This window comes from Pan paniscus, chromosome 2, assembly GCF_029289425.2.
Source record: "Pan paniscus chromosome 2, NHGRI_mPanPan1-v2.0_pri, whole genome shotgun sequence".
Classification (NCBI taxonomy): domain Eukaryota; kingdom Metazoa; phylum Chordata; class Mammalia; order Primates; family Hominidae; genus Pan; species Pan paniscus.
Genome location: NC_085926.1, coordinates 95,693,257 through 95,706,612, shown reverse-complemented (window position 1 = coordinate 95,706,612; position 13,356 = coordinate 95,693,257). Strand labels below are relative to the sequence as shown.

Genomic DNA, 13,356 nt, shown 5'->3' with positions numbered 1-13,356 from the left:
ATTCTTTTTTTCCTCAGGAAGCTTTCATTTTTTTTCTCAGGAAGCTTGCAGAATCTTCCATTGTTTGCAGCACTGCATTTTAGTAATGATACTTGCTGGTATGGGAATATTTTTATCCACTGTATTGAGCTCTTGAGAGGCCTATCAACTGAAAACTCATCAATTTAGTTCTAGAAAATACTGTTCGAGGATTTGCTATCCTCTATTTTTTTCTGTTCTCTCTTTCTGAATTTCCTATTATTTGGATATTGGGCCTCCTGAACATGACCCCTTTCTTTTCTTTCAAATTTTCTATTCTTTGTCTTTCTGCTCTACTTTCTGGGAGTTTGCCTCTATTTTATCATCTTTTTAAAACTAAATTTTTCATTTCAACTACTATATTCTTATTTTCCAAGAACTCATTTTTTTTCGTTCTTTCTTTTCAAGTAGTTTACTGCCTTTATTCATGAAAGTAACACCTTCTCTTATCTCTTTGAGGATACACTTTAACAGTTTTTTGAAATGTTCTCTCTATATAAATTCTACTTACTCGAACCCAGTTTTCTTGTTTGTGCACATTCCCATATTTCATAATGTTTTCATCCTCAAATGCCTGGTCATCCTTTGCCATCTGTTCATATGTATAAGTGAACACTAAAAAATTGATTGGAATTTGCAAACGTGTGTGAAGCCTGTCAAATGTGGTCTTCCTTTTAGTACGTCTGGCTAAGCCATTTCCTTGGGATCTCCAATATTAATACCTTTAGATCTTTGCTCTTAGGCTGGTCTGATTCCCCAAAGATGACTTCCTATATCCTGCCTACTGTCATTGTTTTCTGGGAGAAATAGGAGCAGTAGAAGAGAGTTATAATATTCAGCATGAAAACTTTTTTTCCTCATTTTTCAATTCAGCACCACCAGACAGTTGTGCACCTAGGGTTTTCTAGTCCAGAGACACTGTCTTTGACTCTGCAGAGAATAAACCTTCAATTTTCTCTTAAAGGGAAGATGTATAATCATATCTTCTCTTTTCATCCCACGTTCATCCTTATTTTCAATTTCCACCAATTTCTGAGGCTTTGCATCTGCAATGTAAATTAGGCTGCTTTTCAGCTTTCCCCACTGGTAGTTTAAGATTCAGCTTTCTCAGGTCTGTTAAGTAATTCAACACTGATCAAATATTCAGCTTCCAAAATTTGGTTGCCATTTTCACTACTTCCCTTCTTTTTGTCCGTATATATTAATATCTTTTTTAAAAGTCTCTTTACTGTTAGTGAGAGTTGGGAATGAGATGAAACTAAGCATACTTGATCAATCTTCTTTCATTGGAATACTCCTGCATAGTTTGTAAGTCTAATATTCACATCTGGGAGCATTATTAACTTTTTCCATGCAGACAAAGCAATAAAATGAATACACTTTATTAGTTATTTGGGAAGATTTCTTTTTAAAAGTACCTAATTTGAAAGTTTCAGGGCAAGAAAACTTACAGTTCTGCAATAGTTTCTGTTTACTCTCTGGCAGTTTAAAAAATACTTCCTAGTCTATTCAGTGTTCTTGTCTTTGGGTTATTCTACATACACGATTATTAAGACTGTTTCCAAAGACAACAGAATCGTGCCATTACATGTGCCATTTAATATTTCACCAAAAAGCTTCTAACCTTAAACTTTATTTTTAAATTTTTTTGAGACAGTCTTGCTCTGTCACCCAGGCTGGAGTGCAGCGGCATGATCTCAGCTCTCTGCAACCTCCACCCCCAGCGTTCCTGTCTAAGCCTCCCTAGCAGCTGGGATTACAGACATGCACCACCACGCCTGGCTAATTTTCTGTATTTTTAGTCACAATAGTGTTTCACTATAGTTGGCTAGGCTGGTATCGAACTCCTGTCCTCAAGTGATCTGTCCACCTCAACCTCCCAAAGTGCTGGGATTACTGGCATGAGCCACTGCTCCCGGCCCCAACCTTAAACTTTAAATAATAATATTAAATTAGCCCCAAATGAACCAAAGGCCTTCTTGTTTGTCATACTAGGAAATTCCAGAATTCTGGAAGCAAAATCAGATATAAGTTCAGAATACCCGTCACAGCTACATTCACGTAAAGAACTTTGGCTAACACAAACTAATCTCCTATGTTTACTGCTATTTATTTTTTAAAAATAGATTTTTGTCTCTTTTCAAATCTAGAGACAGTTGGGAATATGACAATGTAAACTATTTGTTATTACACAGAAAATATAACCAAAGTGGCCAAGCGCGGTGGCTTATGCCTGTAATCCCACCACTTTTGGAGGCTGAGGTGGGTGGATCACCTGAGGTCAGGAGTTCGAGACCAGCCTTCCCAACATGGTGAAACCCTGTCTCTACTAAAAATACAAAAAATTAGCTGGGCATGGTGGCAGGCACCTGTAATCTCAGCTACTCAGGAGGCTGAGGCAGGACAATTACTTGAACCTGAGAGGCAGAGGTTGCAGTAAATCGAGATCATACCACTGCACTCCAGCCTGGGTGACAAGAGACAAGAGTGAAACTCCATCTCAAACACACACACACACACACACAAAAGAAAGAAAATATAACCAAAGCACCTCCTATTTGAAACCAAATGATACACTTTTTTATCCTGTGGCTTAGTTTCCACCTTTTTTAAATAGAGTGTTTAGGTAAAAGGGTAAACTTAACATTTATGGGGTGCTTTCTTATGCTAGGTACTTTAACAGTATCTAATTTAATCTGTACAAAATATAACACATTTTATTTTTTACTTTTACAGATTAAAAAAATCTTCACAAGGTAACAGATGTTAGCTAACAGAGAGGTAAATTAATAAGTAGTAGAATAAATTTGCTGGACTCAGAAGCCTAAGTTTTTTTTTTTTTCAACTATCAGTCAATGCTTCCTATATAAAACAGAGGTACTACTGCTTACCTTGCAGAAAATTGTAAAGGGTACATAAAGTAATATGGAAAAACAAGGACACAAAAGTATTTCCAAAATGTGTCCTCCTTACAAAGACTTGGGAGGTAAGACAGATAATGATGGATCAGAAAAGTCAAAGAAACAAAAATTAGGTATCAAGACCAGAGTTGGCAATTTGTATTGTGATGTTGGATTGCTACTGACACCTAGTGGCTAACTGCTAGTGACAAAATAAAACCAGAAAAGAAGGGATGGAGAACCACACTTTAAAATCCAGAAGACTATCAACCTATTTTCAGTAAATACTGTGCTCTGAATTAGGTTATCATGAGTGACAATAGGGTTTCCATCCATGCTATATCTTCATTGTTAGCAATGGTAAGCACTCTGTAAAATATGAAATGAGGCTGAAAACATACTCCTGGTGTCTTCTCCGGAATATTCCTCTGTAGCCTGTTTCTGGTGGAAATCCACCCCATTGCCTTCAACACTTCTTTACTGCAGTCTAAGAAACTAAGTTGCTGGGTTCACAGAAAAATCCCGCTAGTTCTTCTGAGAATCACTAGAGGTTCCTGATTGTCACTAATTGTGAAATATGACTTGAATGTTCCTTGCAGTTTAATGGTGTTATGATAACTACATAAACATAAAAGACACAGAAGTACAATAGTCTGTCCAGTTAACTAAACCACCATATTATACCAATAACACATACACATATTTATGAAATGTACATTTCGCACTTTGAACCAAAGAAATACTATGATGTATGAGCAGGCAGGCTACTCTTAGATCTACCATGATATGTGCTATATCCCTGCTATTGTTTGCAACATGCAGAAGATTTAAAAAAAAAAATCACACACAACTGGCATTAAAAGTTTTGTGTAGAAGAATTTGTAACTATGAGACTGTAGCTAGAATTTATAATATCCTGTTATTCACTCTTGTTCAGGGCAGAGACATTCCCCGTAGAAATGATCTCTAGTTGTTAGGCTCAGAAATGGAATTTCTGACTTGGCCATTAGGATCCTGCAATAAGAACCTATGAGCTTGGTTTCATTCACAACTATCTACTGCTCTGTGTGCTTCAAGCCATTCTTTTGGCTGAGAGACCATTAGGGTAAATGATATATGTTAATTTATTCCCTAATATAGTAAGCCTGTACCAATCTATGATAACTATTTTGATGAATAGCAACCAGAACTGCAAATATACAAAATATCAATAAAAGATCAGTATCTCTAATACTAAATATGAATATTACAAGTTGTGTATACATGCTATGTATAAATGGAGCTATATCTGTAGTATAGCATGATTCTTCTTCTTTTTTTTTTTTTCTTGAGATGGAGTCTTGCTTTGTTGCCAGGCTGGAGTGCTGTGGCGCAATCTCGGCTCACTGCAACCTCCATCTCCTGGGTTCAAATGATTCTCCTGACTCAGCCTCCTGAGTAGCTGGGTTTACAGGTGTACACCACCACATCCAGCTAATTTTTCTATTTTTAGTAGAGACAGGGTTTCACCATGTTGGCCTCCATCTCCTGACCTCATGATCCGCCCGCCTCGGCCTCCCAAAGTGCTGGGATTACAGGCGTGAGCCACCGTGCCCGGCCAGCATGATTCTTAAAAGAAACATGTCATTCAGACTTATTTTTAGTTATTGACATTAGGGCCTAACATTTGTCCCAAAATTTAAATGTGCTTCTATTACTAGATCTGACAGGAACTTGTTGCTATAAGTTTAAATTGTTTTCTATATGTGTCATATATATTGACTGTAAAGATTCAAACACTTTATGTAAATAAATCCTTTAGCAATATGTGATAGAAGTAAATGGAACAAGGTATTGGATACTTACTGTATTGTTTTTTCTGATAGCAGAAATAAATGGAAAGAGGAAAAAAGGCAATGATATAATAAAATAAAATGTAAAAAAAGATAAAAATATGAATAAAAAGGAAACAAAGGCTGAAGACACACAGTATTTTGTAATGTACCTTGAAGCCAGTCTACACCTTCTTGCAAGCCTTCTCCTTTTATGGCATCACTAGCACTGAAATAAAATCCATAAGAAACATAGCCATCTCATTACATCACAAAACTGTAAGAATAAAGGATTACAATTTTGCCATATGGAGAATTAACACATTATAACAACATATATCTGAGCAAAACTGGTTAAGCATTGAAATTGAAAATAAACAGAAAATAAAAGTCTGAGTGCTCAGGAACAAGATATGTTTATAATTTTGAAAAAAGTTATTTTATCCCAGGATTAGTTCTTACACTGACATTAACAAAACAAATACTTTTATTTTTCCAGTGGTAGAAAAGTTTTGTACAGTCCACTATCCTACTTTGCTCAGTTCCAATCATTCAATCTCATTATTAGAAATGCTTGACTTGAGTTATAATACAGCCATATTATGGTGTGCCTTTGTTTGAAATGGAATTTGATATCTTTAGGATAAAAACCCATAATTATAGGTTTGGTAAGCTGGTAGAGTAAAACAAGAAGTCGGTAGATCTCAATCATTTTCTTATTAGCTGAGGGAGCTTGACTAGGTCATTGAACTCTTCTGTCTTCAGTTTTAGCATCTGTAAAGTGGGGGAATAGTATCATTGACCTCATATGGTGATTGTGAGAATTAAATACTTGAGGTATGTATATAAAACACCTAAAACAGGGTGCTTCCATTGTCTTTCCATTCTTGAGAGACTAAACTTAAATTGTTATTGTGAGATTTTATGTAGAATCATAATTAAGTATATAAATTAAAATAATAAAATGCAGAGGATTTTTAGAGGATCAGATAATCTTTTTAAAAGGTACAGTTTCTCGTAACATGTTATTGATCTAGTCATTTATTTTCAAAATATGATTGTTTAATAGCAATTAATATATATGATTAGAGTTTCTGAATGATTAGGGTTCCTTTTAGTGTGCTGAAGGCATGACTTTAAAAAGTATAGTGAAGTACCTAAAATAATTAACTTAATTATAATCCAAATAAAAATTATCTCCCAGAAATTACTTGTTAGACTAAGAATATGGCTTATCATAGAATTATTATAAAGTACAAAGAAAGAAACAAACAACATGAGATACACAATTATTCAAAGCAAATTACTTATTATCCATGGTAAGAGTAAGAGATCAGTAACTGAAACACTTAAATCAAGAAAGATAAAGATATTAATTTTATCATACACCTATAGTTCCAAACAATTAATACAATGAAACCCTTCCCCTCTGGTGTAGGTGTCATTACCCTACTAAAAACTGCATCTTTTCCTAACAAATGTTCGAATTCTATCTTTCCTCTCAAATAAATAAGAATAAAGCGAAAATCTTGGCCCTGTGTGATATGACCCCTGGTTATTTCTCAGTGGCCTCATTTCCTACAATTTCCCCTTAGATTGCTCTGCTCTAACCAATCTGGACTTCTTGCTGCTCCTGGAATACACCAGGTACATTCTCATCCAAGAAGAGGCTTTTTCTTGCTGGCCTCTCTATCTGGACAATTATTCCTCCAAACCTTCACATGAATTGCTCTCTAACTTCAATTAGGTCTCAGAGAGGGAGGAACTCCCACTATTCTTTCTCTTATTATCATACTTTATTTTTTCTCATCTTCCCAGCTGACATTTTATAAATTTATTTGCTTATTATTTGTCTCTCCCACAAGATGGTAAACAAGTATACATACACACAACATGCACACACACACATACACACACACACACACACACAATCATGATGCCAGGGATTGAGTCAAAGAACGCATCTGAAGGAGAATAATACAATCAGACCCTGAAAATCAGAGCTGACTATATGTTTACTACAATGGTCAAACATAAAACATAAAATTTTTCTTTAATTTATCAGACTATACTTCTCTAGGATCTTCTCTTCATTGCTCAGTAAATTTACTTGTACCCAAGGCAGGAGACAGATAATATTTTATCTCTGTATCACTGAGAGCATTACCTTTATATTTAAAATAGAAAAAGGATAAATATATTTTCAATTTTATACATGCTTTTAAAAATATTGCCAAGAATAAAGAACAAAACAAATAAATGAGATACTAATTTGAACCTAGTGAGAAGAGGTCCAATTTGAATTAAGGAGAAGTCACAATTATACACATGTTTAAAAGAAACACTTTGCTTTCTTATAGAAGTTATCCAGAAAATCTAGCAACTGGCAAAATAACATCCTACATCCTTATAAGCATCAGGATATTACTTTTTTTCTCACAGAGAAATACTGAGATGTCACAATTGAATAAATAAATCTGTTAAAATGTAATGGTTAATTATTTTAAGTAGAAAAGATGGTTATTTAATAATTAGATCCATGTTTTTAAACGTACACTTTCTATCAAGCAGTCACAATACTTAATACAACACAGAAATTAAAAATTATTCTATTTTAGAAGTAATCAATTTAGGTATGATTTAGAGAAATATAAAGGCTCTAGCTCAAGATGTTTCCTTATCCAAAATCCCACCATTCTTTACCTATCAAATACCACAGGACCCAAATTCCAACTCAAGAATCATTTATTAGACACTGACTTTTCCTCTGATCCTAGAGTAAGGAAGGTTTTACTTGGGATATGCAGGGTTTAGCTCCTGGGAAGAGGTGCTGGAGGCTCTGAATACTGGAAAGTGTCAAGAGCTTTCCTAAGGTCTTTACTATTACTCTTTCAGTGCCAAAACTAGTTCCTAAAGTTGTTTTCTGAACTCTATGACCTCCTTGCTTCATATTCTAGTTCACCCTTCTTGTGGCAGTGGATCTCTCTGCTTCTGTTTCCAATCTTCCCCACAGATACCTTCTTATAAAAAGGGGGAAACTCTGGCATGGAAAGGACCTCTTACAGCAGAGAGAGGTAGGTGGGTGGGTAGAAGGGAGTTTAAGATGGTAGTCGTAGGCACTAAAATACTATCTAATGTATAATCTCTGTTTATCCTTATTAGAATATTTTGATAGAAAGGCACAATGGAGTTAAATAAGAAACTGTTTTCCAAACAAACAATGCATAACAATTTCAACATTAATTACTTAAGAGTTCAACCTTATTAGGATTTCCATTTCCATTTATTCATTTTAACAAATATGTATTGTGTACCTATTACATACCAGGCACTATGACTATTGTAGGGGTTATTAAAGTGAAGAAAACTGACAAAACCCCAGCTGTCAGGGAGCTAACACACCTGTATAGGCAGACAGACTATAAACAAAAAAAAAAGCAGTCACATGGTAATAGTGACTCTAGAAAGCCAGGAAAATTATTTTGGAAAATGATTCAAAGGAGGGGGATACAAGTGCACATGCTCTTAGATGGGACTGTGCTTGGCTGACTCCATGTGCAGAAGGAAATCAGTGTAGCTGAAGTCAGTAAGTAAGTGAGCTTTTAAGTTATTCCATTATAAGAGTTGTTTATATTTTCCTATCCCCCCAAAAATTTGAAAAAGGTTTTTAACAGTAATATATTTGTAAAAACCTACAATGCCACAATTCTACATAACAAAATCCTTAGCTTATATGCCACCATGTTTGATCACTTATTTTTAAAAAATGAGATCAGAAGAAACAACTCTGAAGCTTGTATATTTTTCAGAAAGCTACAGTGAAAAGTAAATATAAAACTTTACCAAATATGCCAGGGTTTATCTTTGATGTTCTCTAAACACAGCAACTGAGACACTTTTACAGATGTCACTGCATCTCTAAGATCCATTTTATTTGCAAAGAATAAGATTGGAATTCGACGGTGTTTAATATCTAAAAGAGAAAATAAGATTATCATCACACTTCCAGCTTTTTAGGTCATTTTGCAGCAAATCTTTAGTACTGAAACCCATGAAATTTTTTTTCAATTATCTTTTTTCATATCACACACACAGAAACATTTAAAGACACATACTGTCACACTGTTAGGCATGTATTTGAGCAGTAACAAAATTTTAAAAATACTTCCTAGGACCATCTGCCCTCTGGTTAGGAGCTTTAACCAAAGATGGGTGAGGTGGGACTGGAGCTCAATAAGCATTACAGAGAAGTACCTACAAAAAAGCATTAAATATTTTGTTTCCTTTTTAATTGTGAACAGAAAGGAGGCAAACTTCAAGTAGAAGTAGAAGGAAAATAAACTGGGAACTTATTTAAGTTTTTAGTCACAATATCATAAGTAACAAGCTAGATTTTTTAAAGATATTTTTACCTTGTCATGATTTTGGAAACATTTTTCATTTTTTTGAATAGACAATACATTTAAATAGTTCAAAATTCAGAAGATACAAAATGGCATACAGTAAAAGAATCTCCTTCCTAACTTTGTCCTAGGACAATGGTCTCTGTAGAAAAGGCAACCCATAACATCAGTGTCTTGGCATCTTCATAGAAATATTTTATGTATTTGCAAACATAATTATTATATATTATTTTCATATAGCAGGCCAACCTCATTACTTTATACCTTTAACTTTTCATTTATTTACATATCTTGGATCTGATCCCATATCAGTACATATAGAGCAGCTTCTTCATTATTTTAACAGTTCTGGAATATTTCTTCTTTTAGTACTATGTACTATTATTTAACCAGAACCCAACTGAGATACCTGTTACCAATCTTTACAACTATGAACAATCCTGTAGTGAATAAATGTGTATATAGGTAATTTTGTACACCGGCCAGTATGTCCTTAGGATAAATTTAAGATGTGGAATTGTTGGGTCAAAGGACGTAAATTTCTCTTTTGATAGACAGTGATTACCAAACTGCTTTCTCTTAAAAATTATATCAATTTACACTTCAACAACCACGTATAAGAATGAGTGTTTCCACTCCCCTAGCCAAAAGACTGCTATGAAACTTCTTGATATTTTCCATATCATAGGTAATAGAAAGGCCAAGAATCTTTCCATATATTCAAAAGATGTTTAAATTTATGTTTTTGTTGACTTATCTGATATGTCTTTTCCCCATTTTCTATTAAGCTTTTATATTCTTACTGATTTTTAGAAACACAAGTAGTATAGAAATATCCCTGTAGCTATGATATGAGTTGCAAATATTTTCCCTTGCCTGTCATTGTCTTTATCTGTTCACAGTACATTTTGCTATTCAAAGATTTTTTATGGCCATCAATTTTTTTAAAAAGTTCATATACACTTCAGCTGAGAAATCCCTCCCTTGGGAATCTATCCCATGAAATAAAGGAAGTAGTACATTAAGATCCATAAACAAGGCTTCAGTTGAGGAAATCAAAATCCCCATTGTTTGAAGTATATTTTGTAGGAACTATTTCATTTTACTGCTCAACACTGCAACACTTTTTAGAGAAAAACTGGAAAGATTAATATGAAAGGAAGACATAATCAAAAATGCATTCTCAATCTAGATACAAGACTGCTAAGTTTTTTTTTTTTTTTTTTTTTTGAGACAGAGTCTCCTCCGTTGCCCGCAGTGGTGCTATCTCAGTTCACTGCAACCTCCACCTTCCAGGTTCAGGCAATTCTCCTGCTTCAGCCTCCTGAGCATATGGGATTACAAGTGCACATGCCTGGCTAATTTCTGTATTTTTAGTAGAGTCGGGGTTTCACCATGTTGGCCAGGCTGGTCTCGAACTCCTGACCTCAAGTGATCCACCCGCCTGTAATCCCTCCCAAAGTGCTGGGATTACAGGCCTGAGCCACCACGCCCAGCCAAGACTGTTAAGTTTTTAACATTAAAAAGTCAAATAAAATGTACAGGGCGGATAATTTTTTTTCAAAAATTTCAGTAAGCTTGAGGTCATCTGTTAAAAATACCAAAGACATTGTGGTTAAGCAGTAACATTTATTAGAAAGCCCCACACTATTTCCATTTCATTTTTAACAAATCCACAGTTCTCTTAAACCACCATCCTTTTCTGAAAGTCCTAGCACAAGCACTATTTAAATTTTTTTGGCATGAGGAAGGCTAGAAATGCAGAGTTCCACAATACTTACTGGAGCACTGTTTGTAGTGGGGGCTTGGGCGGGAGGAAAGTATACATCAACAGGTGAATGATTAAATAAACTGTGGTACATTCATAGTAAACCATGTTAGGCATCATTAAAAAGAATAACTACATAATTATATATAATTTGATTTGGAAGGATATCCATCTTTAAGTGTTAACTGAGAATAGAAACATGCAGAAGAGTGTAAAGAATATGATTCCATTTTGGTAAATAACAATGATAGTCCCCACAGTCCTCAACCCTACAGATATTTTTGGGAGATATAGATATAGATATAGATATAGATATAGATATAGATATAGATATAGATATAGATATGAATAAATATGTAAGAAATGCTGTAATTAAACACACACAAACTCAGATACACATAGAGAAATGCATGAAAATATGGTAACAAATAATTTTAATGGGTGTTGAAATACACAGATCTTTATTTTATTTTTCCATCTGATTTTTTTTTTTTTTTTGCTTTGGTACAAATTATTTATGTAATCAGAAAAAAGGGAATTTTTATTTTTGAGGAAATAAATGTTAGACACCCCAAAAACAATGCAAAATGCTTTACATTTACATTACATGCAAAATTTACAAAATATGGTGATGTACATAAAATATAAATTTTGTATAACATATATGTTTTAAATTCAAAAATTTTAAATGAAAGATAATTACATAGTATAAGCAATACCCAAAGAACAAAACATTACACATAAATGAACCCCAAAGAACAGATACAGACTGAAAGACACACACATACCTGGATGATTCAGAAGAGTATCGAGTTCTTCTTTGGCCACAACCATTCTTAATCTATCACTACTATCAATGACAAAAATAATAGCTTGGCCTTCTCTGTGTAATGTAAAGAAAAAGAAAAATTAAAGCTTTACTTATAAATTTTTCCATGTTTATTATCCATGGGCATTTCCTAACCTAAGTATTATCTCCTTATGTCCTATGTCCATATATCATTAGAATTTTTGGTGTTGTTTCTTATTAGTTTATATGACTGATAAATATATTAATCATTAGTCATATTTCATGTAAAATACCTTTTCATTTGGATAATAAAGTAAATTTAATGACTTGCTATTTCATAATTTTAAAAAATTATGAGTAATTTTTTCATTAAAATATCAGAATATGAGAAAATGAGTTAAAATACCATAACCCTATTACACCGATGCAATAATTATTAATATTTTGGTATAAAGCTACACTTTGTGTATATTACGTATGAATAAACTATATATGTATTTAAAATGGAATCCTGTATTACACCTTGCCTTTGCAATACATATGTAAATTTCCTTGATTTTTTTTTTTTTACTACTATGGTTTTACTACTACTTTTATAAATTATTTTTACCATAAACCATAGTGAGAAATATATTTTGCATTAAGATACAGTAGACACATAGGTATATATAGATGTATTTTAAGTGAAAGTCTTCTGAGAAAATACTTACAAATAGCTTTTATTTTATTCTATTTGATTTTTAAAAAGCTGATAGCCAGTGATTGAACTAGTTAAGGATTCACCCATGGATCACATAGGCACTTGAAAAATTATTGATTATTCCTCTGCACTATCTTCTTTTAATGGTTCTAAACTATTGCACTGCATGGATGTGTCATCAAATACTGTATCAAACATTTGTTGCTGGACTTTTAGGTTATTTCCAATTTTCATCACTATGAAAAACTTTAAGGCAAATATCCTCCTACATACCTTTCTTTTAAAAAAAGTTCTGATGCTTTAAGATTTATTAGAAATGTTAGGAGTAACATTTACTCCCAACATTAATGTTGGGAGTAACATTTCTAAGACTACATACATAATTTAAAGTTTTAGAAAAACATTTCCAAACTGTCCTCCAGAAATGCCATATCAATTTACATGACTCAGTACTTTTCTCACTCCTTTGCCAGCACTGGCTATTATCATTATCATCATTCTTTTCAATAATTGCCATTCTAACAGCATATTATCTTGATCTAGTTCATTAATTGCCAATGAGGTTCAATATCTTTTCATATATTTATTGGACATCTGTACTTTTTTTTGCGAATCACTTAGTCATAAATTAAGTATTTAAACTGCAATGTGATTAATAATCAAATGGTATACAAAATAAAACTTTTTATATACCATTTTCTCCTATCATTAAAAAAGGATAATGCTGATTATCACAGACATACATTACCAGTATATATAGAAACCAGAACAATCAGAAGTACCTATCAAGATCTATAAAAACGTTCAATCACTTTGAGCCAGTGATTTTATTTCTGAAATTCATTCTAAGGAATCATGAACTGGGGCTAAGATTTATACAAGATTTTGACTGAAGGACTGTTTACAATTTTCAAAAACTGAGAATAGCCTTCATGTCCTAGAGTAGAGAAATGGTTAAAGAAATTT

The 13,356-nt window shown here is 33.4% G+C and overlaps 1 protein-coding gene across 16 annotated transcripts in view; it reads right to left on the bottom strand.

Annotated features, from left to right (window-relative positions):
• The window catches only part of ARL6 (ADP ribosylation factor like GTPase 6), a 55,220-nt gene that overhangs the window by 10,870 nt on the left and 30,994 nt on the right, over nucleotides 1–13,356 (bottom strand). For 8 of the 16 annotated variants that reach the window (XR_008624786.3, XR_004670635.4, XR_008624785.3 and 5 more), the window contains 3 exons: nucleotides 11,689–11,783; nucleotides 8,573–8,702; nucleotides 4,903–4,958 (listed from right to left, as the gene is read on the bottom strand). Coding sequence is in view for 11 of the 16 variants with exons in the window: in XM_055110187.3 (XP_054966162.1) it covers nucleotides 4,903–4,958; nucleotides 8,573–8,702; nucleotides 11,689–11,783 (281 nt within the window). In the remaining 5 variants the exon portion in view is untranslated. Of the gene's footprint in view, nucleotides 1–4,902; nucleotides 5,504–8,572; nucleotides 8,703–11,688; nucleotides 11,784–13,356 lie in introns of those variants that run through there. The other 8 variants (XM_057301839.2, XM_055110191.2, XM_055110190.2 and 5 more) reach the window with 2 other exon arrangements.